General features: G+C 42.1%; 1 protein-coding gene and 1 long non-coding RNA gene across 2 annotated transcripts; one reads left to right on the forward strand and one right to left on the reverse strand.

The window, feature by feature from the left end:
* Positions 1-50: 50 nt before the first annotated feature.
* On the forward strand, positions 51-15,133 carry farsa (phenylalanyl-tRNA synthetase subunit alpha). Its single transcript, XM_049562490.1, has 13 exons — positions 51-241; positions 1,439-1,576; positions 3,142-3,240; positions 3,327-3,445; positions 4,410-4,502; positions 5,343-5,471; positions 5,716-5,831; positions 5,923-6,007; positions 6,089-6,188; positions 8,079-8,247; positions 8,528-8,605; positions 12,322-12,436; positions 14,678-15,133. The coding sequence occupies exons 1-13, from the start codon at positions 95-97 to the stop codon at positions 14,781-14,783; spliced, it is 1,494 nt and encodes a 497-aa protein (XP_049418447.1). The 5' UTR covers positions 51-94; the 3' UTR covers positions 14,784-15,133.
* Positions 257-6,659, reverse strand: LOC125880179 (uncharacterized). The gene is made up of 3 exons (XR_007448020.1): positions 6,439-6,659; positions 1,413-1,621; positions 257-357 (listed from the first exon to the last, which is right to left on the reverse strand). It is a non-coding gene; the product is annotated as an uncharacterized LOC125880179 (long non-coding RNA).
* Positions 15,134-24,600: the final 9,467 nt, after the last annotated feature.

Consider the following 24,600-nt stretch of genomic DNA (forward strand, 5'->3'; position numbering starts at 1 on the left):
GTCTCATCTTTGATGCCCCGCTACTCTAATACATTCGGCCTTCGGGGACCGCAACGTCACATCCGGCCTCTTTCGGGCTTCGCAGGGCACCAGCATGGCGGATACCGGTGTGGTGGAGACGCTTCTGCGGCGGATTGAGAAGGTGGACGACGGCGTCGACAGCCTGGAGGTGGCGAACAGCCTCGGGTTGGACCACCAGGTCATCGTCGGAGCCGTGAAGAGTCTGCAGGCTCTCGGAGACGTGAGTTTCCCGGGCTGAGGGGCGGCGGAAGTCCGACTGTCACCGTCAACAGTGTTCATTGAGCGTGACTGATGCAATAACGACAGTTTTAAAGAGACGAGAGATGTCAGTCAAACCTGTTGGGACAGACGGGACAGGTTTAGTAGACTGAGTAACAAAGTACAGCACGATTAATTTACCCAGTTAGAGTGAATATTAACTGTTAAATGAGCTGACAGTAGTGATGGAGTGAAGCGAAGTGCATTTACTCTGTGCTGTATTTAAGGACAAGTTTGAGGTGGTTGTACTTTCTGCTTATGCCACTTTCTGCATCTACTCCGTAACATTTCTGACAGATATATTTACTTGATACTCAACAGCATTTATCTGACAGCTTTAGTTATTAGTTACGGCTCAAATTAAATGAACAGTGTGTAAGATTGAGGGGGATTTAGTGGCAGCAAGAGGTGAGGATTGCCGATGAAACTTCTCCTGGTTAGAACTCCAGCTGTGTTCAGGAGGTTTTTACTAGGAGCCGAATTATCCGCAGAGGTCTCCTCCTCTCCATAACAAACAGGACAGGTGATAAAAACTAGTAAAAACACTGAATAAAGCAGATTAACGTTATAAATCAGTGTTTCTTCAATGATCTTTGGCTCATCACAGATCGCCTGTTTGCCCAGCACCTGCAAATGTGCGCTCACTTTTTCTCACCCTTTTTTTGGTAACTTAAGATCCAGGTGTTCAGGAGGTTTTTACTGGGAGCCAAATAATCCACAGAGGTCTCTTCCTCTCCAAAATAAATAGACCTGTTGATTTAAACCAGTAAAACATTGAGTAAAGCAGTTTCATGTTACAAATCTGTGTTTCTCAAATGCTGTTTGGCACATTGGGAGACGGGGTGCCAGCCGGGCACCTGCTAATATGTGCTCACCTTTTTTCTCTAATAACTCAAGATCCAAACGTTCAGGAGGTTTTAACTGGGAGCCGAATTATCTGTAGAGGTCTCTTAATCCCTAAAACAAACAGACCCAGTGATTTAAACCAGTAAAAACACGCAATAAAGCTGTTTCATGTTACAAATCAGTGTTTCTTCAATGCTGTTTGGCATGTCAGAGGGGGGCCGTTAGACTAGCACCTATGGGAATTGGTCATTTAAGTAACATTTTAAATGTGGTACATTTCCATTTACATGTTTTCTCTCCTCTGTCCGTCCAGTTGATCTCAGCCGAGCTGCGCTCCTCTAAGCACTGGGAGCTGACGGATGAGGGCGGAGAGATAGCCGAGCAGGGCAGCCATGAAGCCCGGGTCTTCAGCTCCATCCCACTGGAGGGTCTGGCACAGAGTGACCTCATGGTAAGTGATACAGGAGGTTGTGACGCATCACCTGCTGGGCTGACACTGGTGGAAACATTCAGCCTGGTTTGATCAGGTGTGAACACAAAAAGGAAGAGCAGCTGCTCGAACTCCCAAGTATTTATTTAAACAGGCCTCATGTGAAGTGCATATGTTTGGATTTTTTTGTGTTTCACTGAGCGTTCATCTCGGTCTGTAGGACATTAAACAGACTTCTTTCCACTATTTTTACAGGCAAAACAATAAATGAAATGCAAGAATTGTCAAATTAATCAATAATTAAAATTGATGTCCAGATTTGCCGGATAAATCTGTGGTCTGTTGCCTTTTAGTGGCGGAGGATGTAACACAAGCTGTCCACATTTATATGTTTGCTGCTTTCTGCTACATTAAAACAAGTGCTCGTTCTTCTCTCCAAATTGGAAGAATATTAATTTGAAAGATATAACGCAGCATAACTCATAGTTAAAGTAATTAATTTTATGCTAATTATCCTTTATTCATTGTCACTTTCTCCCTCCCGAGTTTGTTAGAAAATACAAGTCTAGCACGGAGTTATGATACTGGATAAGAAATAATGAAGTCAGAGTGGAAACATTTGTTTACAGCCACAAGTTTTATCTTTTAACCTTCTCCACTGTGCGAGCACAGCAGTGTCCTTGGCCCATTGCTGTCTGTCAGAGGCTGTAGCAGACTGAGTTTTAAAGCTGGAGTTAAGATACTGATTAATTTGGGTCCAAAGTTGGGCTAAATTTAGGCAAAGGTAAAACTAGCATTGCCACATTCACAGGGGTCCCTCAACCTCTCACTTCAAGATATCTGAATGACAGTGGGTTCTGTGGGTAACCACGAGTCTCAGCTTAACAGACGCGCCCAATTTTTTCTCATGCTGTATAAACGTGTTATTTTGGCCTATTGTACTTATATATTTCTGCATATTGGGTCCTTAAACAGTCTTGAAATTGCACAAATTGGGTCTGACTGGAAAGCTGAGACTCTTTTGGATTCATTGAGGTCAGTTTTAATCATGTGTGATGATGTTAGTCCCTATAGCATTCATGTCATCCTAGGGAGACCTTGTATTTTTTTAAACTTGACCTCATTGTATAAAATGACCTATTGTGACCTGAAGGATAATTGCAGCCTCATGAAACTTTACAACCACAAACAAGACACATTTACTGCTGTCATCGTGATCTAAAACCAGATACACTCTTAACTTTATTCTGAATCAGCACCTAACCAAAACACAATGTTTATGACATAGTTGTGATTGGAAAAACCTAACGCACATTGCTGAGCTGCATCTTAAATTAATCTTAAATTATTCTTCACCACTTTTGTGTGGCATATACTGTTAACCTGCTGTGTCCCCCTAAAGATCCACTGTCCCTCCTAAAAAAGACAAAAATGGGTTCATGGTGAGGAGGAGGGGAGCGGAAGAGGTTAATATCCAGTTTTTAAAATATTAGTGGTTAATAAAAATCTATCTCTCTCCTTACAAGGTGCCTTTAATGTCCTTTCACGTGTGATTCTAAATGTTTAATGTGTTTATCTCCGTGCAGAAACTGTCCTTCGGGAAGATCGGCTTCAGCAAGGCCATGTCCAACAAGTGGATCAGATTGGACAAAGCATACGAGGGCGGCCCGAGGATATTCAGGACTGTAAGTATTCAGTCAACTGTTATCTTTACTGGTCTTTATCAGTCTGAATGAGGTGTGTGTGACAGTGTGGTTGTGTCGGTCCCCAGGTGGAGAGCATAGAGGACCAGGTCAGAGAGAAGCTGCTGCTGGTGCAGAAAGGAAACACCTCTGAGCTGGAGGAGAAAGAGAAGAATGAGCTGAAGAAGAGGAAGCTGCTGTCTGAAGTGTGAGTGGTTGTCATGTACCGTTGTCTACCAGTAGGTGGCAGCAGAAGGTTTGGTGTGGTTTCCTTCAGTCAGCATGAGGTTGGGGTCAAATCTGAAACTGAACCGGAGGAGTGATTGTAATTGTTCCGATACGTCCTGCTCCTGTTGCCAGCGTTCGTTATCAGACTCCTCATGAGACCAGAGTTTGGCAGAAATATGGGATCAGTTCTTGGCGTCTGTGAGAGCTGATGGTGGCCAACATTTCATCAGACGGTGGCAGACGGCGTTTTGTTAATGGGATTAAGACTGGAATATTTCCATTTTCATATAATCAACTCAAACACATAAATTGTCCTAGTAGACATTGTTCCTATGCAAGATGTAATTTGATTTTAGTTACGTCCAGGTCTGATAAGCCTGGGGAAAAAGGAGCATGGAGAACGCACAAGGATGAATGCACTTTGGGTTTTGGTGTTAACCTACTAAAATATACTCTGGATTGATACCAGGCTGCATTTCCTTCCAAAATCCTCTTACTCAGAAATCTCTCATAAACTGGCAGCCAGAGTGCAGATGTACCGAGCTGATATAACCGAGCATATTTCTCCTGGGGGAAGATTTGATCAGGAAATAGTGACCACTGAGAATGAAAAACAAGAAACCAAATATGCCACAGAAATACACACACACACGGCCTTTATTCACATTCATGTGAGGTGAAAAACTGTCAGGAGCAGATTTATTACGTGAAGGACTGTGTCATGCATTAAATTCAGCACCACAAATCTAATTTGATTCTGCAGCAAAAAAGGAAAAGTGGCTCTGCTCTCTTGTTTTTTGTTTTTGGTTTAAAATGAAAAACAAGAACTGGTTTGTTTTGCTTTTAAATTACAAATGAATTATGAATTATCCAGTGATGCCCGGACCATCACCTCTAACATGAAGCCACCGTCAATGTCGAGTGATTTTTCCTTCTGTGTTCAGGACGGTGAAGTCGTACTGGATCACTAAGGGCAGCTCCTTCAGCACCACCATCACCAAACAGGAGACGGAGCTCACTCCTGAGATGATCGCCAAGTGAGTACAGCTGCTTCTTAATTAGTCTCATTTGTGTCCCGTCTGCCCTCCGTGCATTTGTGTGTGACGGTGTGCGGGGCCTCAGACAGAGGACACAGAGAAAACTCCGCCCATTAAAAGGGGACACGTCCAAAGATGTGGACTTTGTCCTAAAGGCAGGGCGGGACAAAATAACCGTGATTAATGAAAACATGACTTAGCGAAAGCAAATGTGTGATTTAGACTGACATGTTGGCAACATAAGGATGAGATGTGCTCTGTCATTGAAATTCAAGGTTCTTAATGGTCACGTTAAAGATGATCTTTCACTGTTTTGTGATGCTTTTCTAATGAGAGGTTAAACCAGCTATGCAAATGTGGGGACGCTTTTGAATTCTGATATTTTTTTAATCAACCTGATATGACATTTTAAATTGTCATCCAGAAATATCAAAATGTATGTAGGTGCTCTGTAGCAGCCACTGTCTCTGTGAGAATTTAAAAAACAAGGATAAATACCTCATGCTCATAATACAGCTGAGCATGAGGTATTAAAATTGAAAAGGTTCCCATGAACTCATATCACAGAGCGGATTTAGCTAAAAGCAGCAGATGTTCCTTCTTCCCAAATACCTCAAACGTTTGCTGCTTTAACTTCTTGTGTCTATCCTAGATCTGATGCTCTCAGTCATCTCTGCCATCTCCGCTGCAGATTAAAATTGCTCAAATGATTTGGGGAAAAATAAAATGTATTGTGGAAATCCTGCTGACTGTAATGAAGCAGGGGTGCTGTAGTTTATAGAAACAGCCGACTCCTCCTCCTCCTGTAACAACTCTTCTTTTTACCTGCTTGTGTTTCAGTGGCAGCTGGAAAGAGAAGAAGTTCAAGCCCTATAACTTTGAGGCGATGGGCGTGGCGCCGGACTGTGGCCACCTTCACCCGCTGCTGAAGGTGCGGACACAGTTCAGGCAGATCTTCCTGGAGATGGGGTGAGTGGATGTAAATGTCAGAGTAAAAAAAAAAAATACACGCTTGTGTTGATTTTGCTCGCTACTTTTTTTATTTCGTCTCAGTCCTGAGTCACATGTCCCTGTTAGTTTTAATCAGCCTCCTCCTGCTTTTCAATTAGGTGCACCCAAAATTTTTCACCACACCTTTTGGCACTGCAGTAATATTAACACACACACATTAAAAAGAAGAGCCCACACAAACTGAACTGTCTGCCTCCTGTAGCTTCACAGAGATGCCGACCAACAACTTCATCGAGAGCTCCTTCTGGAACTTTGACTCCCTGTTCCAGCCACAGCAGCACCCAGCCAGAGACGCACATGACACCTTCTTCCTGTCTGGTGAGGACATTCCTCTCGTACATTCCTCTCTCTGCATCTCGTCATATCCAAGTCACTTATGATCTTTACTCCAAATGTTTGTTATTCTCAGACCCAGCTCTCGCCCATGAGTTCCCTCAGGACTATCTGGAGAGAGTGAAGAAGGTCCACTCAGAGGGAGGCTACGGCTCCCAAGGGTGAGACAGAATCACACTTTAAATTAATCTGCTCTGAATGAAGCCTGTGACGATGTGATCTAACATCCTGCCGTCGCCCAGGTACAAATATGACTGGAAGATAGAGGAGGCTCGGAAGAACATCCTCCGCACTCACACTACAGCCGTCAGCGCACGCATGTTGTATAAACTCGCACAACAGGTGAGTCCCACATGCAGAGCACACACTTGTTTAAAAGGTCTGGAGGAGGCATACAACCACGAGGCAATAATTCTAGTTTTGTAAAATTAATTTAGAATTTAATTCTCAGCAGCATTAAAAAACTTTCTTGAATCTCAGTTGCCTTTAGCTGTATGAACCCTGTTTTACCTCTTTTAGGAAACCAGCACTTGTTTCCTGAATGCATCTTAAGGCTTACCCTGTAAACACACAGCTGTCTTTTTGGACTCACCTTTGGATGAACTACAGCGCGGGCTGCGAGCCAGGACACTTGGCTGACCTCACTAATGCTCTTGTGACTGAAAGGGAGTAAATCCCTGCAGCCAGTTTCCAAACTCTTGTTAAAGTCCTTCCTAGAAGAGCGGAGGCGTCACAGCAGCAGATACTTTTGGACTGAGACGTTGACCAGTAACGTGGGTCTAATGTTCAGGCGTCTACGTACTTTTGACCATATACGGTATGTGCTAGTGATAGGCGGTTCAACCCATAGCCCGCCTGCAGGTCAGGCGGTTCTGGTAAGCTTGTTAGAAAATATCACAGGTTTCGGGTAGGCGGGTCTTAAAGTGATAAAGCAGCATTCTGAGTAAGTTATTAATAACTTTCAGAGACACTGTCCAACAATCCAAATGCCACCTTCTCTTCCCCTCTTTCCGTCTCTCTGTCTCTCTGACACAACATGCAGTGTTATCATCAGCTCTGCTGTGCTCAGGCTCTGTTATTCGGCTTTTGACCAGAAAAAACTGTTGATATTATGACTGGAGAGATATTGAAATCTCTCCAGTCATAATGTCTTGTAAAAATGTTTCCCTCTGCAAATATGTAGGCCTGACATCATGTCCTGACAGCAAGCGCCTCTCTGTCCACACTGAATCAGTCCTGTAACATCATGGAAACAAACTACTGTAAATGGACCTGCAGTTGTGTAGCACTTTTTTAGTCTTTCAACCACTCAAAGCACGTTTACACTACGAGTCACATTCACACAGTGGTGGCCGAGGCTACCATACAAGGTGCCACCTGCTACTCAGTAACAATTCACACGCACAAACACACCGAAGGAAGAGCCATCAGGAGCAGTAGTTGGGGTTCAGTATCTTGCCCAGAGGAGCTTGGGATCACATCGCACTCTACTTCGGAGCCACAGCCACCCCAAAAGAAACTCGGACTCAGAATCAGGTCGTCTGCAAGTGATTCAGCACCAGGTTCTCCACAAACATGCTGTGCAAGATAGAAGAGTGGCGACTATCGTCCGGCCGCACCCCAGCTCTCTCGCAAATGGCTCTTGTCACTGACCGAGGCCAGTTCTCCAGGGCCAATCAAAGATCCATGGCGCTATGGTATTGTTACATCTAGGTGGGGTTCTGACTTAGAGGCGTTCAGTCATAATCCCACAGATGGTAGCTTCGCACCATTGGCTCCTCCTGAAGCTGTGGTTCCTCTCGTACTGAGCAGGATTACCATTTCACCTGCACATCATCAGTAGGGTTAAACTAACCTGTCTCACAGCGGTCACTGTACCGATCAGCTGTTCATTCAAGATCACACTTAAGCTGTAACCATTTACAAAATGGGTGTGCACTTGCTGTCTTCATACGTTTGTACTTTTTCAACAGATTACACGTCTTATATTGTGATATTTACTGGAAATGACACACAGCAAGTAGGTACCAGAAGCTCTCAGCAGTGGGTTGCGGGTTTACAAGTTGGGTTCAAGTCATTGATTAATGCATATGTTCATGGGTCTGGAGGGGTGGACTGGTGCGGGCCTTTAAAACCCCTGACCTGTGCATCACTACAATATACCATACATGTGTTGTTTATGAATAAAGTTCTCCTCTTTCCATCTCATCACCCTCATGTCAATCCATCCAGGAGAAGTTCACCCCTGTCAAGTATTTCTCCATCGACCGGGTTTTCAGGAACGAGACGTTGGACGCCACCCATCTGGCCGAGTTCCACCAGATAGAGGGGGTGGTAGCCGACTACGGCCTCACACTGGGAGACCTGATGGGAGTCCTGCATCAGTTCTTCACTAAACTAGGTCAGCAGGGCTCCAAGACACTGAAGAAGTCAGCTGAGGGGTTTTATGAGGGCAGTTCAGGTGTTTCTGAGGAGTTGTTATGCTTTTAGATGTTTGTGTAAAACAAGCAAATACACACAGTCATAACACATCAGTTAGTGGTTGCATTTATTTTAAACAGGCAGCTACCCTGAGGCTGCGAGCTAGACTGTTTTACCAAAGCCATGAAATACAGGTGATGATAATATTTTCGGTTGTGTCTGCCTTCACACAAACTTCCCTTTATTGTGTCTTTTTCTAGGAATCACCAAACTACGCTTCAAGCCTGCCTACAACCCGTACACAGAGCCCAGCATGGAAGTGTTCAGCTACCACGAAGGTACAGTACAGAACCTCAAGATGATCTAATAAATAGTTGGGTGAGATGCCCAAATGTTTTTTTTTATAAAACAGTTAAAGGCTCTCTGCTCTACAAAGGCAAAAATCAGTGACACTATATGAGATTAAACATGAGCTCAGACCTGAATCTTTTTTACATCTGTATCAGGTGAAAGATAGCTGTGAGATAGATTAGATTAGATTAGAAAGCTTGCAACTCACTTGCCACCATGAGCAACTCACCAATACACACCAAGATACACTCACTGGCCACTTTATGAGGTACACCTTGCTAGTGCCATGTTGGACCCCTTTTGTTTCCAGAAGTGCCTTAATTCTTGGTGTCATAGATTCAACAAGGTGCTGGAAACATTCCTCAGAGATTTGGGTCCATATTGACATGATGACATCACACAGTTGCTGCAGATTTCCACCACATCCCAAAGGTGCTCTATTGGACTGAGATCTGGTGACTGTGGAGGCCATTGGAGTACAGTGAACTCATTGTCATGTTTGAGATGATGTGAGCTTTGTGACATGGTGCGTTATCCTGCTGGAAGTAGCCATCAGAAGATGGGTACACTGTGGTCATAAAGGGATGGACACGCTCAGCAACAATACTCAGGTAGGCTGTGGTGTTTAAACCATGCTCAGTTGGTACTAAGAACATCTCCCCCACACCATTACACCACCAGCAGCAGCCTGAACCGTTGATACAAGGCAGGATGGATCCATGATGCCAAATTCTGACCCTACCATCTGAATGTGGCAGCAGAAATCCAGACTCATCAGACCAGGCAACGTTTTTCCAATCTTCTATTGTCCAGTTTTGGTGAGCCTGTGTGAACTGTAGCCTCAGTTTCCTGTTGTTAGCTGACAGGAGTGGCACCTGGTGTGGTCTTCTGCTGCTGTAGCCCATCTGCTTCAAGGTTGGACAAGGTGTTGTTGCTTCAGAGATGGTCTTCTGCAGACCTTGGTTGGCACCAGTGGTTATTTGAGTTACTGTTGCCTTTCTATCATCTTGAACCAGTCTGGCCATTCTCCTCTGACCTCTGGCATCAACAAGGCATTTTGGCTCACTGGATATTTTCTCATTTTGGGACCATCCTCTGTAAATCCTAGAGATGGTTGTGTGTGAAAATCCCAGTAAATTTGGCACCAACAACCATACCACCATCAAAGTCACTTAAATCACCTTTCTTCATCGTTCTGATGCTCAGTTTGAACTTCAGCAGCTCGTCTTCATCATGTCTACGTGCCTAGCTGCTGCCATGTGATTGGCTGATTAGCTGTTTGCGTTAACAAGCAGTTGAACAGGTGTACCTAATAAGCGGCTGGTGAGTGTATAATCAACAGATGAGACCTAATCTGAAAGTGTTCGTTAAAAATCTGACAGCTGCTGGAACAGAAGACCCTCTGAGTGGTTCGGAAGAACACTGAGGCATCCTGAGTCGCTCACTGAATGTAGACATTTTCAGTTTGGCCCTTGTTACTTTGCTACAGTGACCTCAAGTGACCTCTGGAGTTAGGCCGATCACTGAGCCAGCCTTTCTGATTATCTTATTGATCTTGTTTTTATCATCTGCAGTGATGCTGCCTTGACTGAGCCTTCTTGAACACAACATCACTGTTCTGTTTCCAGAGCGTTAGCTACAGCTGAATGTCCTCAATCTGTCATATGTAAATGAAAAATATCGACCTGATGAAGGGGCAGCTAGGAAATCCCACCTTGTTATTCTTCAACTAAATCAGGCAGCAGTTAAATCCAATCACGATGGAGGAAACCTCAGCTAACCTCCTGCTGATGGAGACTAGCTAAGCAGATCACGAGATCACAGAAGCTGCCGTCTCGGCTTTTGACACTGATTAAATTCATGTCATGTGAGGTTATGCTACCTGTAACTCACATATGTAAAGCTGGAGTGCAGGACGTTTACATATAAATAAGGATCCGTTACATTCGTACCCTGTCAAACAAGTTCACACAGCAAAATCGATTCTGATTCGAATGGCACAATGGCAAAAGGAGGCACATTTGTCAGCTTCTTGCTCCAGTATACTGTGAGCCAAATAAGGGTGGGCCATATGGCCAAGCAAAGAACCCCAGACGTCCCTCTCCCCAGCAACGCTTTCCAGCTCCTCCTGGAGGACCCCAAGGTGTTCCCAGGCCAGACGAGATGTATAATCCTCCAGTGTGTTCTGGTTCTGCCCCAGGCCTCCTTCCAGTGAGACGTGCCCAGAACACCTCTAACAGGAGGTGCCCAGGAGGATCCTGATCAGATGCCCGAACCACCTCAACTGACCCCTTTCAACAAGGAGCAGTGTCTCTACTCAGAGCTCTCTCCACATGTCCGAGCTCCTTACCCTATCTCTAAAGCTGAGCCCAGACACCCCACAGAGGAAACTCACTTTGGCCACTTGTATCTGCAACCTCATTCTTACGGTCACTACCCAGAGCTCATGACCACAGGTGAGAGTTGGGACGTAGATGGACCAGTAAATCAAAAGCTTTGTCTTCCAGCTCAGCTCCTTCTTCACTATGACAGTCCAGCACAGCAAGTGCCTCACTGCAGATGCTGCGCCAAACTGCAGATCCATCTCACGCTCCATTCTACCCTCACTCGTGAACAAGGTCCCGAGATACTTAAACTTCCTCGCTTGGGTCAGTATCTCTCTCCCAACCTGGAGGAGGCAGTCCACTGGTTTCCGCCAGAGAACCATGGCCTCAGATTCAGAGGCGCTGACTCTCATCCCAACCACTTCACACTCGGCTGCAAACCACCTCAGTGCCTGCTGGAGGTCATCGTGTAATGAAGCCAACAGAACCACATCATCTGCAAAAAGCAGAGATGCAATTCTGAGGTCCCCAAACCGGACTCCTTCCTCCTCCCAGCAATGCCTTGAGATCCTGTCTATGAATATCACAAACAGGATCGGTGACAAGGGACAACCCTGGAGGAGTAGTATGCAGAGTATGTGGACGCAGCTTTCATTTTGGTCATACAGGGATCAGATGGCTTGTATCAGCAAACCCCAGTACCCCACAATCCTGCAGTACTCCCATAAGACTCCCTGGGGGACGCTAATTTTTTTTTCCTACTATGGCGAAGGCATGGCTCACCCTACTCTCCCTCTGATTGGCTAGTAGTCATTGCCTTTTTTGCCTGGATTGGTTAGGTTTAGGCATGAGGAATGAGATTGGTTAGGGATAGTGTAAGAATGTCAGGGAAAGTCAATCGGAGGCAGAGTAAGGCAGAGTCGGGCGGGTCTTGCCTTCGCCATCCTAGGGGGGGAAAACATGCCTGGGGGACAGGGTCGTAAGCCATCTCCAAGTCCACAAAACACATGTAGACTGGATGGGCAAACTCCCATGACGCCTCCAGCAGTCCCACAAGGGTTTAAGGGCTGGTTTACTGTTCCATGGCCAGGATGAAGCTGCATTGCTCCTCCTGAACGTCTTCAACAAAGTAGATCAAATGCACAAAGGAGTTGAAATAATACATTTGTCCATCAATCCAATTCTGTGAAGATCACCTAAAGGCTGTACGTGCATTTTGAGGAAGTTTCTAGGTTCTGTGATTTATATTGGTATTACAACCTTTTTATCTGCAGGCCTGAAAACTTTTAATCCTCAGCGTCTCTCTGCCGTTCTGCTGTTTTGTGATTTGTTTTTCTACCAACTGTGTAATATAATTCGTCTCTGTCCACATACTACAGGACTACAGAAGTGGGTTGAAGTGGGAAACTCGGGCGTCTTCAGACCAGAGATGCTGCTGCCAATGGGGCTCCCTGAGGACGTGTCCGTAATCGCCTGGGGACTTTCTCTGGAGAGGTGAGCGCACAACATTCACTGTGAAACCACAAGCTGCGTTCAGGGGCTCAGTAGTTTGGCAGGTTCAGAAGTGACCTGCATTTTGAAAAACAGGAGCACATCTGTGCAAACTTCACCTTGTTATTATTCTCTTTTCATTCAAGGATTAAAGGTGTGATTTAGTCTGCAGACATCAGCAGTGCTCTCGCTGTGCAGCTGCTGAGCTCACATCTTTCTGACCTACATCTTACACGTTAAAGTTTCTTGTCTGAAGAGGATTAATCCTGTTTATGACTGATTTCAGTTTACTAGTTACATTATTCATTTGAATTATTATATTATAATTATGTTCGCAGTTACAGATAAAAGAGATGGTAATTTTGGAGCTTCCCAAGATTATGGTTGGTAATAAATTAGCGCCGGCAGCCTGTTTATTACTGATGAGATTAACGGGGTTAAAGCTTCACACATCCGTGGGGGGAAAAGCGTACAGTGGTGGAAAAAAGTTTTCGGACACCCTTAAAATTTTACACAATCTCAAATATTATCATGAAATATTTGTGGAAAAATCTTTTTTGTGTTTGAAAAGGTGTGGCTGCATTAAACAGATACAAACAAATACAAATTATATTTTTTTGTTTATTGTTTACAAGAAAAACTAACAAAACTAAATTCTTGACAGTTTCAGTATGTCAGTTCTCAACATTGTCGGTATCAGAGTCAACAAATAACAGAGAATGTGTTCAAAACTGAACAAAAAATAAATAAACCATCACATCTTCAAATTAATGTTTAGTAGTCCTGCCATTGGCACGTAGTAGAGCTCTAATCCTGGCTGGCATGTTCCCCACGAGCCTTTCACACTGTTGAGGGGTAATCTTGTCCCATTCTTCTTGAATTACTGCTTTTAATTCTTCTAAATTCTTTGGTTTATGCTTTGAAACAGACCTTTTGATAATCCACCACAGATTTTCAATGGGGCTCATGTCCGGGGATTGAGCTGGCCACTCTAAGACCTGGATACTGTGCTCCTGCAGCCAAGTTCTACTGGCCTTGGATGTGTGGCAAGGGGCATTATCTTGCTGAAACATCCAGTTTTTACCTCGACGGAACAGTGCACGCGCAGAAGGGAGCGTGTGGGTTTCGAGAATGGTACAATACTTGGTAGAGTTCAATGTGCCACCACAGACAATGAGATGACCAACACCAGCAGCACTCATGCATCCCCAAACCATGATACTGCCTCCACCATGCTTGACAGTAGGTACTGTACATGCTGGAGATAATGCTTCGCCTGGCCTTCTGCGTACCCTCACATTAGTAGGAGGAAGATAAAGCTGGAAACTGGACTCATCTGACCACAAAATCTTCTTCCAATTCCTGGCTGTCCAGTTCTTGTGTGCCTGGGCCCAACGACACCAGGCTAACCTCTGTCTCTCATTGATCAGGGGCTTCTTGGTAGCCTTGTAGGACCTTTTTTATGGAACCAATCAATTTTAAGTTTTTAATGGCTTTTTTAGGATTTATTTAGTATTTTGGCTGCGACTGTACTAAAAGAAATTGCACTTGAAGACCTAAGAGTCATTCTTAATGCAATATTTCACAAATGCATGGGGTGTCCAAAAACTTTTTTCCACCACTGTATATTGAAGATTGATCTCGGATTTAATGAATCAATAGCAGGTCATTCAAATGAAGATTGATTTGAATCAGATGAATCGATTAGTTTAACCTAACACCTTTTATCTGGTGTTTCTAGAGTTGTGTTTATTTGCAGACACATAAGGAACTGCTAATATGTGATATTTCTTAAGGGGAGTCTGGTGTAATATTTTCCACCAGGAGCAGGATGGGAAAAAAATCTCAAAAGAAATCTAGTTGTAGCTGTAAGAAGAGGCCCTGCAAGATCCCCAGTCTTTGTTAAATCTTATAGTCCGTGACTTAAAACTCACATTGTGTCAAGATGTGAGGGTGTCAGACTTCAGTCTTTTAAAGTATTTTCAGAATAGTCTCAAACTAAACCTCACCATGAGGGTCTTTGATTGTCACGCTGCTGCTTTTTATGGAGAGTACTTTGTGTTTAAATCTGGTCATATCTGAGTTTTAACTGAGGACAACTGTCATGGCTAATAACTTCAGAGTGAGTGAGTTGTGAAAGGCTCATAATCCACAGAGAGTAATCCTCCTCTCCCACCAAAGACCTGGAATAGACACAGCACAAACCCTTCAGTCTCTCACTGAGCCTTCTCCTCTGACCCGCAGGCCCACCATGATTAAGTACGGCATCAACAACATCAGAGAGCTGGTGGGACACAAGGTTAACCTACAGATGGTCTACGACAGCCCCGTATGTCGACTTGAGTCCTGAGGTCCCTCCAACATTTTTATGAATGGACCCATCTTACCTTCCCCTGGGATACCTCTTTTCTACGTCTCACTCTAGTTATTCTCTCCAGTCCGAGCTCGGCCAGTAAAACCAGTTGGTCTGAAGCAGCAGACAGATTTTCTTCTCCAGAGGGCCGTAACACACAGGAGGACGTCATACTCCGCTGCCGAACAAAACATCAGCACGAGTCTCGACTTTGTTACATACTAAGAACAGATTTCTTCTTTACATCACCCTGCCCCAGTTACTACAGCAGATGACCCACCTGTACAGGGAAAATACGACTTTTGGATTGTGACAAATGTTCAATAAAAAGTTTTTTCCAAATATCATCAGTGTGTGACTCCTGTGTTTGTTGATAGTTAGGTTTTTTGAAATGGGGTTGTATGACATACTTATCCAGAGTCAGTTCATCAGCTCTATCCAGTCACCAGAAAAAATGCTGGTATCGTACCTTTCTGCAAACCACAAATATGTTACAGTTGTACGTTTCATATGTATCATGTTAACATTTCTAAAGTGACGTAGTGCACGAGCTGACTTTGTCATCAGGAGGTGGAGAGGTTGTAAAAATGTGCCGCCTAGACATCAAATTAAAACACGTTTTAATGTTTCATCAACTAAAATGTGCATCGTACATTAACGACCTGGTGCTTTTTCCTCTAAATAAAGGATGTCTTGCAGGATTTAATAGTGTGTGGACAGATTAATTTGCTTTCACCACCAACGCTGCAGAGTTAGGTGAAATCTGGGGAATCAGCACTGCTACACCTGAAAGTGATGATTTAATTATAGGTTTCCTGCTGCTAGTTGAGAAACATTTTCACGATCTGACAACAGCAAACTGTAGAAACGAGAGAGAGAGGAAGCATAATCAGTAGGGGAACAGGAAGATTTTTGAATGTGACTAATTTTACATAGTGATTACTGGACATTTTAGATCTAGTTGTATGTTTGTTGTGTCTGTGAGGGAAACAAAGCTGTGGCTGCGTTTGTAAATCCAGGGACGTGGGATTACAGCTGACCTTCTTTAACAACCTCCTGTCCTTAAATGTTTACAGTTGTATATCTGGCACTGTGTTAACATGTTAACGCTGTTTTATAGACATTTTAAAGATGTGTGAACAAATCTCGGAGTGAAAACATGTTGAAATACTTATTTTTTTACTTACATCTAATCCCCTGTAATCCTTCATCATGTTATTACTTTTCTTTTATATACAATTTTATTTTATAGAATGTTTAATACAGTTGATGTCTTAGGAAGTTTTCTTCATTTCACTGCTTTAGACTCCAGTTCAGAGACAGTTCAGTGATCATATTAACAAAATAAGCTCTTGCTGCAAGAACTGACCACATGATATTAGCTGGACATGGTTCAGTCTGCAGAGGAACAGAACATCCCAGAATCATTTCACTTCTGACCAAAGAAGGTTTGGATAAAGAAAAATCTCCTGTTTTGCATTTTAAATGTGTCTTAGGCCGATCAGCAGCATTAAAACTTAGTTCAGTATTTTTTAAAATAGTGATGCACTGATTTATCGGCGAAACATCAGTATCATTTGAAATTCACCCTGTTAACTGCTGCCATTAGTCTATCAGCAAATAAGATGATATTCACCAGTGGTAGTGGCAGATGTGTTTCTGTTGTGTCACAATACTGTTCAGGCTAAAAAGCAGGGACCAGTTGCACAAAACACCCAAAGCTTTCTCCTTAAGTAGGGCACTTTAGCTGAGGGACTTAAACAGTTGCACAGAATCCCTTTAAGGTTTCCTTCGTTAGGGAAAAACTCATAGAAAACTCTTCTCTGGCTGTGTTAGTTTTTTAATTTATCACCATAAACTCGGTCATGTTGCAGTTAAGACAGAGTCAGAGGTACCTTAAGGTTTTGTTTTTTTACCTTGCTTTAGTTGATAAGGTCTTTTGTGTAACGGTCTAGGGATTCCTTAAGTGTAAGGATAAACAAATACCTAGGTGAACAGGAAACCTTAGGTAGAAGACTTACGAGTGTTTTGTGCAACCGATTTTACTTTGAGGAAACCTCAACCAGGACCTGGAGGAAAATCTTAACTTAAGGTGTTTTGTGCAACCGGCCTCCTGAGACTAATGCCATCCTGTCGTCCCGGAGACAACAGAAAACGTGTTTGGGATGAACAGAGATATTCTCTGGGAAGAACTTACAATCAACACGACAGGGAACACACTCTATCATTGTCCTGATAATGCTACATCATAAACAACAAAGCCACATTGACATCAGCAGGAGAGTGGCTAATTAACGTTAGCTGTTAGCAGCTGGTGGCTAAAACTAACCGCTAACAAAGGTTGCATTGTTTCATTATTTTTATAATGTGGAATCTGTTTTCTACAACTTAGAAAACGGAAAAAATGATGTATTCAATAAAGTTGAATTGATAAAAAAAAATTCTACCTAGAAATATCCATGCATTATAAATGTCAGTACACATGAAATTACTCAGAAAAATGCAATTAACAAATATGAGACACTAAAGTATTCATGCGCGAAATGTGATTCAAATGTGATCTTGTAAAATGCAGGTTTTGGTTAGAAACTTAAATAAACAGCTGTTTAAATAAAAAAAATTATGTTTGTTTTCACAGCAATTTAAAATAGAAATTAGAGAGGGAATTATGGCATTTTATACATGGTGAAAAGGCTTTTGAAACTTTTATAATGTTTATTATGTAAAAGGTTATATAAAAGGTTGTTTTCAAAATCTGTGTGATTGAATTTGTCATTCATAAATAGTGTAATAAAAGACTGGATAACTTTAAAACAGGTATTTTTTTATCCTCAAGATTTCTTTGCTTCCATGGAACAAAAGGGGGAATAAATAACAACATAAGAGTCAGCGGCTATCAGCCAAATTATTAATTTAAATATTGGTATCAGCCCAGAATTTCACAATCGTTGCATCCCTCTATTAAAACAGGCCAAACCAAAGCTGCAAAATAAGCTGTGCCTTCACACTTTCTTCACCTTTTATTCAATACAAGTTGACATCTAAGAATAGGAGCGGCTGTGGGCTGGTATTACAGGAGAAATTAGCTCAGTCTCCCAGCATACTGTATGCTTCTTATGCAATAATATGTGCTGGTCCTGTCTCTGTACCACACAGGGGAATCCATGAGAGCGTGCGACACCTGCACCAAAGGCTGCAGGATTAAGTCGAGTTGTGTACATGTTGAATTGCTGGAACTCCGTTAAGTCTCCCTCTTAAGCTAATCCCTTGGTGCCTTGAAATAACGTTTTGCCGAAGTGTGTGAGACAGCCAGCTGGGTGGTTTACAGGCTGGAGGCAGCTTTGTTGACTACAGATAATGTAGTAGCCTCCAGCAACAGTCTGACCCCTGGTGCCTTCCTGCAGGGCGTAAGGGACACTTCAAGAGCAAGAACAACAGTGTGACAAAAGAATACCAGTGAGTTTCACAAATAAGACACACTTAAAGTTCGATCAGAAGTCCATCACGCTTCACATGAAGTTCACTCTCACACTGTCTTACAGTCACGTTGTGGGCTTTATTAAACTGAATCTAATATGTCTAACAGCTTCCCTATGAAGCTCAGGCACACAGAGACAATATCCAGTGACCTCCAGTACTCCTTTATGTCCTTGGGTCAGCCTTCTCTCTTCTGTTGATATGATGTGTGAAGGAGACAACACTCTAGAGTCACGTTCAGAGAAATGTAAGCAGGAAGGACACAGCGTAGTCAACACCAGACGGAGTTTCTGGGGTTCCAAAACTCGTCAGTCATCAAGGCTGTTCATGATCATGGTCCTTGTCAATGTCACAGCTCAGCCTCCCTGACGGGCCCCGGGCTGTTGGAAAAGGCCAGAGAGCTGTGACTCGTCGGGCTGTGTGAGTGTGGGAAGAAAGAGGGGATGTAGGGGATGGCGGCCAGCAGCCTCGGGCTGATCTGAGGGCTCTCGTCGTACGTCAGAGGGATGACCACGTCGTCCTGGTCCCACACATGGAAGGCATTGTGGGCGAATGGATGCACTGAGGGAGGATGGCTGGCCGCCATGGTCTGGTTGTTGTCCTTGTTGTCTTCATCACCAATCGGACCCAACAAACAATCTGAACAACGGAGACAATAGATTATAGATTTGATATGACATCAACGGCCTCTTAAATACTTCCCAAACTGGGGTACATGCACCCCAGGCAGTGTTGGAATGTAACTAAGTACCATACAGAAGCACAGTTTTAAGGTTTTACTTGATTATTTCCATTTTATTCTTTCCATGTTATGCTATCTTATACTTATTGTGGGTGTTTTTTTATGGCAGCAAATAAGAGACATAACCTACCATACCTAACACCACTGAATTCATAGCATTGAAATATTTTACTTTAAAAACCATGTATAATATTTTAATTTATTTATTCTAAAGTCACCTCTTTGAAAAGTTTTTTTTTTCAGTTTCAAAAGCTGAATTTATTTTTTCAATGTTTACAAATTTAGGTCCAAAAATAATTTTTTCTGAATTTATACATTTTTTTTAACAAACATTCAGGTTGCTCAAATTTAATTGGTGAAATTCATCTAAAAATTCAAGTTAAAAGTTTGCGTTTCAGTTTTCGAGCCACTTTCTTGGATCACAATTCACTGACTGTCAGGCTCTGATAGGCCAGAAGTCCTTTCAGTTGCATTCAGGCTTTATTGCCTAGCCTGTCTTTGATAGCCTGGATGTTGGTATTTGAAATTTTTCAACTTAACTTTTTAGATCTGAATTTGGCCAATTGAATTTGGGCAACCTGAATCTAATTTAATTTAATTTAATTTATTTTTTGAATTAACATTAGCAAAAACCAATTAGCAAGTGAGCAGAGAGGTGTAAACAGTTAGCTTTGAGTACAAAATAAATGGTGGAATAACGTTAGCTGGAATTAAACAGCTAATATAGTTAGCTAAAACTAAAGAAAAGCAGTTAATATTAATAATGTTAGTAGTAAGTTATAATGCTAGATAAATGGTGAAATAACATTAACTTAAGTTACTGGGTGAACAATGATAACATTGACTAGTTTGTTAAACTGATAAACAGTTAAAATAGTTATCTTAAGGTAATGAATAAATAGGCCTAGTTAAGATAGTTAGGTAAAAATATTAAAATATAAAATAAATGGAGTGACATTAGCTGAAATATTTATCTATAAAGCAAAGAAAAAGTTAACGTAAGTATAAAACAGCCTGCATGGTGAAAAAACAGCTAAAATTTATAAGTGAACAATGCTAAATAGTTAGCTAAGAGTAAATCAAATGGATAAATCATTTATATAGTTAGCTAGAAATGATAAATAAATGGTTGAAAAAGATAGGCCTATTAAATTAAACAGTTGAAATAGCTGGCTAAAGTGTAGAACACATGGTTAAAAACAGCTAAAATTAATAGGTAACAATGCTAATGTTAGCTAATGATAAATGACATGGAAAACAGTTGAAATAGTTAGCTAAGATATTAAATAAATGGTGGAATAACAACTAAAATTAGTGGGTGAACAATGGTAAATAGTTAGCTAACGTTAAATCAGAATCATTAATAATTTGTTGATCCCCAATGGGAAACTGTGATTCAAAGTAAGAATAAGAGTATGACGTAGAAGATGCACGTTAATACCGGCACGTCATTGGTATCGGCCGATATCGGCTTTAAAATGAATCAGAATTGGCCAATATGTCTTTTCTTGTTTTGCACAATGAATGAATGTTACATACATTGAAAAGTATTGTATTGCATGTCTCCATCTGCTGGTGGGCTGCTGGTCACGATATGAGTATTCATGCATAATATAATCATATTCCACAGAGAATATTTGATGATCATTAAAAGTAGACACATCAATATCCGTATCAGTTATCGGTCAGATGAGTTGTTACATATTGGCATATCAGATATTGGCAAAAAATCCAATATCGTGCATCCATATATGTAAATACATAGTAGCCTAATAAAATAAGATAGAATAAAAACAAAAAAGTGCATAATGCTAGAATGTATAACACTACTGCATAGTTGAATATCTGCACCAATTACTGCATGTTAGAAGGTATGCATGGTAGGGGTTCAGATTAGACCTTATCTAATGTATTATTACTATTATTATTATTATTATTATTATTATTATTATTATTGAAGAGACTTTGTTCTTAGTATTTTTTAATTTATTGTTATTGTAGAAATTTTGTTATAAATATTATTACACTTATTTCTATTATTATTATTATTATTATTATCATCATTATATTATTATTATCACCCTTATGATAAATTATAATCCATACATTTCACTCTACATGTTAAATAGTTAAACTTTATATTATCAGAAGGCATTACCTGCTATGTCGATGGCCAGGTCCTTGATGAGATGTCCAACAATAGCATAGGCAACTCCAACAACCACCAGTGCAGCCATGAGCAGGTACACCACCCCCTTTGGCAGGGGGATGAGGTCCTTGGGTAGGGGCTTGTACTGACTGTACAGAGGCTCGTCTATGGACATTGAATACGGGTAAGCATGTGCTTCATTAGTGGAGTTCAGCTCGGTTAAATTAAAGCCATTCATGATGAGAGATGAATTATTCCAACTGAGAGTGACTTCTGTTTCCTCCTCAGTCAGAGCAGGACAGAGACATGACAGCAGTGGTCCTCACATGAAGCCAGAAATAAACCCTGCAGAGAAAACAGGAGACACAGGTGTGAGGAGACAAAGTGAGAAACAACATTTAATACATTTTTTATTTCATGTCTCACCTTGTTTTGAAGCTCCAGACTCATCCAAGTGTGCAGGTGAATGATTCCTCCCGGTTAAATGAAGTCCAGCAGGGCTGATCCTGTCCTTCTGCGAGGTGTCCGCCTCCCTCTCTGTCCTTGGTGCTGAAATGAAGCGCGCCCTCTGCCAGCAGGTGTAAACTCTAAGCCCCGCCCACTTGGACCGTGTGTCCACAGGCACGAGCTTATGCGCCGCCGCCGTCGTGTCCCTAATTCCCAGAAGTTAACTCGCCTCGTAGGAAATGAATCAAGGCGTTTCCGATGCGCACAGGGTCATTAGTGCTGATCCAAAAAGTTTCCTTGATGTAAAGGCTGCTGACTGACTATAGGTGGAAATTAAAAAACAAGACACACACCTGGTCTTAAAGGTGCAGAGGTTAAAAACAGATCTTTGACCCACTTAATAGAAAAGCAATTGAACAACAGCTGAAGGTCCTGTAGTTTAAAGGTGCCCTGCAGTTTTCAAATGTTTCTCACCAAAGAACGTTGTCAAAGTTTTAAGAACTCCACAAGAACTAGGAGTGATCATAGTTTATAGCAGTGGTTCCCGACTGGTCCCATTACAGGGTCCAAATTTTCATTCATTAGTTCAAGGTCCACACAGTTTAACCCTTTGAAACCTTGAGCAACATCACTTTTCTTGTGCTGCTTTCAGACACCTTTTGCAAGTATTTAAACCTTTGAACCCTCAGCTAATTGGGGCGATGTCTTTCAAAAATATGGGGAAAGGCACTGAGCATCTTGGTAAGAAATGTCCCAAAAATAAATAAATAAATAAATAAAATAAAACAATAATAATAGAGTATAGAAATTGTTTTTAGAAAATTAGTTTAAAAAATACTATGGAAAAAAAGAAAATAGCTTGGGAAAACTTTATAATTATTACTATTACACATATACAATTATGGTACAGAATTATTATACGTAGTTTACCAATTTCACTGTGACTCAAAAGACAGTGTGTTTTTTAAAAACGTTTGCGAGACCCTTGTAGTCCATTCAGAATGCACCGCTGGCCCACTTTTGGACCTCGACCCACCAGTTGGGAGCCACTGGTTTACACCGGGACTTTTTTAGCTCGTATTTCAGAGTAAGGTAGGCCTACTCTCCCGCCACAACAGGAACCATAAACGATGTAAGTGTGTGGTGATTGGTCCACACCACAGACTGTATAAAATAATGGATGTAGCCACTATGATGTCACCAACTGATTCGCGGACTCCCATTTTGAAGCCTCGAGCCTCTAAGGTGTCAGATATTCAGTTTTTATGCTAAGTACATTTTGTTTTAATCCTGCTTTCCACTAGTGAAACTTAACATTAACATTATCACAGTTAACCATAACGAAGCTAACCAAGCTAGTAGCTAGCATTAGGTTCTCGGGTTCTCTCCACCCTCTCGTCCACATGTGGTCACTTCTGGCTCCACGAATCCAAGATGGTGACAGCCAAAATGCCAAACTGGAGTTTATTATTTTAAACAGTCTATCGGACTGACTCGCTTTTGGAGCCAGCCTCAAGTGGCCATTCATGGAACTGCAGTTTTGGGAAACAGGCCAGTCGTCAGTATTCAGTTAAATTCAGAATATAATCAGTCAGTTGTAATGAAGCCTTTAGGAAATGACACCATTCAAGTGCATTAAAGTCATCCAAATCCCAGTTAATGATCCAAAGTCCATGACACGGCGACAGACAACCATCAGTGTATCATTTTGCAGTGCAGTAGGAGGAGCAGGAACAGGAACAGCTTCCACCACATCCAGGATCAAGACAAGTATGTCAAGATCATCAGTGCCCTCAATTTAAATTGAGCATGTGCCTTAATCCATCCCATAAAAGTTGCACCACTCATACCCATAAATCCCAAATCATAATCTTGTATTCTGGTGAAGTCAGAGGATTAGTGTGTTTGTCCCCTTTGCTTTAAAACATCGTCAAGTGAGAGCGTGAAGTCCAATCATGAGAACGACCTGAACCTTTAACTCTCTGAGGTTATAATCCAGATGATTATTGGAGATGGAAAACATCCTTATTATCTGAGTATTAGAGTTCCACAGCTGCTGCTAATGTGTGGATGAGAGACCAGGAGTCAGCCGCCCTCTCTCCCTCCACATTTCAATTCATGTCACATCACAGGGGAGCCATCATGTCAGCCTCCATCATCCCCGACAGAGAGGACACAGAGCACACAGTCTGTTCAGGGCACAGTTAGTCACACTTCTACACAGGCATGAAAGATGAAAGGCCATTGGTCCAAGAAAAAAAAATGGAAAAGCAATTTCCTTATGTAAGCACCATGTAGAACACGCGTGGCCGTAAATTTAATTCCCTTCACTTCAAAGTGGCTGAGGCGAACATGCAATGATGCTGCAGAGGATGCTGCCCATTGCACAACCCTCATGTCCCTGTGGATTTAGAGCGCAAGAGAGGGAAACAAAAAGATTATGTGCTCAGCAATAAAAACATTAAATCTTCATTGAGGTAGTAACCTAACAACTAGAATCAGTGTTGGCACTGTGCCAACAATAACATTTGCACGTTATTATGTAGTGGATATTTTAAAACTTTATGTTCCAACAACGCTGAGGTGGCACAATCCCAGCAGGAAATGCAACAATGACTTGGTAAAAAAAACAAAACAACCGCTTTTCATGGCAAGGTCACGTCAAGACATGTGGCTATGTCTCAGTAAAAAACAACCACTTTTTGTGGCACTATCCCAGCAGGGAATGCAGCATTATCTTGGGAAGAAACAACTGTTTTCGTGGCACTATCACGGCAGAAAATGCAGCGACGTCTTGGTAAAAAAGAATTGCTTTTCATGGCATGATCCCAGCGGGAAACGTGGCGATGTCGAAGTAAAAAACAACCACTTTTGTGGCACTATCCCATCAGGAAATGCAGCATTATCTTGGGAAGAAACAACTGTTTTTGTGGCACTATGCTGGCAGAAAATGAAGCGACCTCTTGGTAAAAAAGAACCACGTTTTGTGGCACTATCCT

This window comes from Epinephelus fuscoguttatus, linkage group LG19 (genome assembly GCF_011397635.1).
Source record: "Epinephelus fuscoguttatus linkage group LG19, E.fuscoguttatus.final_Chr_v1".
Lineage (NCBI taxonomy): Eukaryota > Metazoa > Chordata > Actinopteri > Perciformes > Serranidae > Epinephelus > Epinephelus fuscoguttatus.

Bases quoted from the DNA above. Each gene is read 5' to 3' on its own strand.
- farsa (XM_049562490.1), top strand. From the start codon at position 95: ATGGCGGATACCGGTGTGGTGGAGACGCTTCTGCGGCGGATTGAGAAG. The intron at 3,241-3,326 runs GTAAGTATTCAG...GTCGGTCCCCAG, and splicing joins GCCCGAGGATATTCAGGACT to GTGGAGAGCATAGAGGACCA. The intron at 8,606-12,321 runs GTACAGTACAGA...CACATACTACAG, and splicing joins AGTGTTCAGCTACCACGAAG to GACTACAGAAGTGGGTTGAA.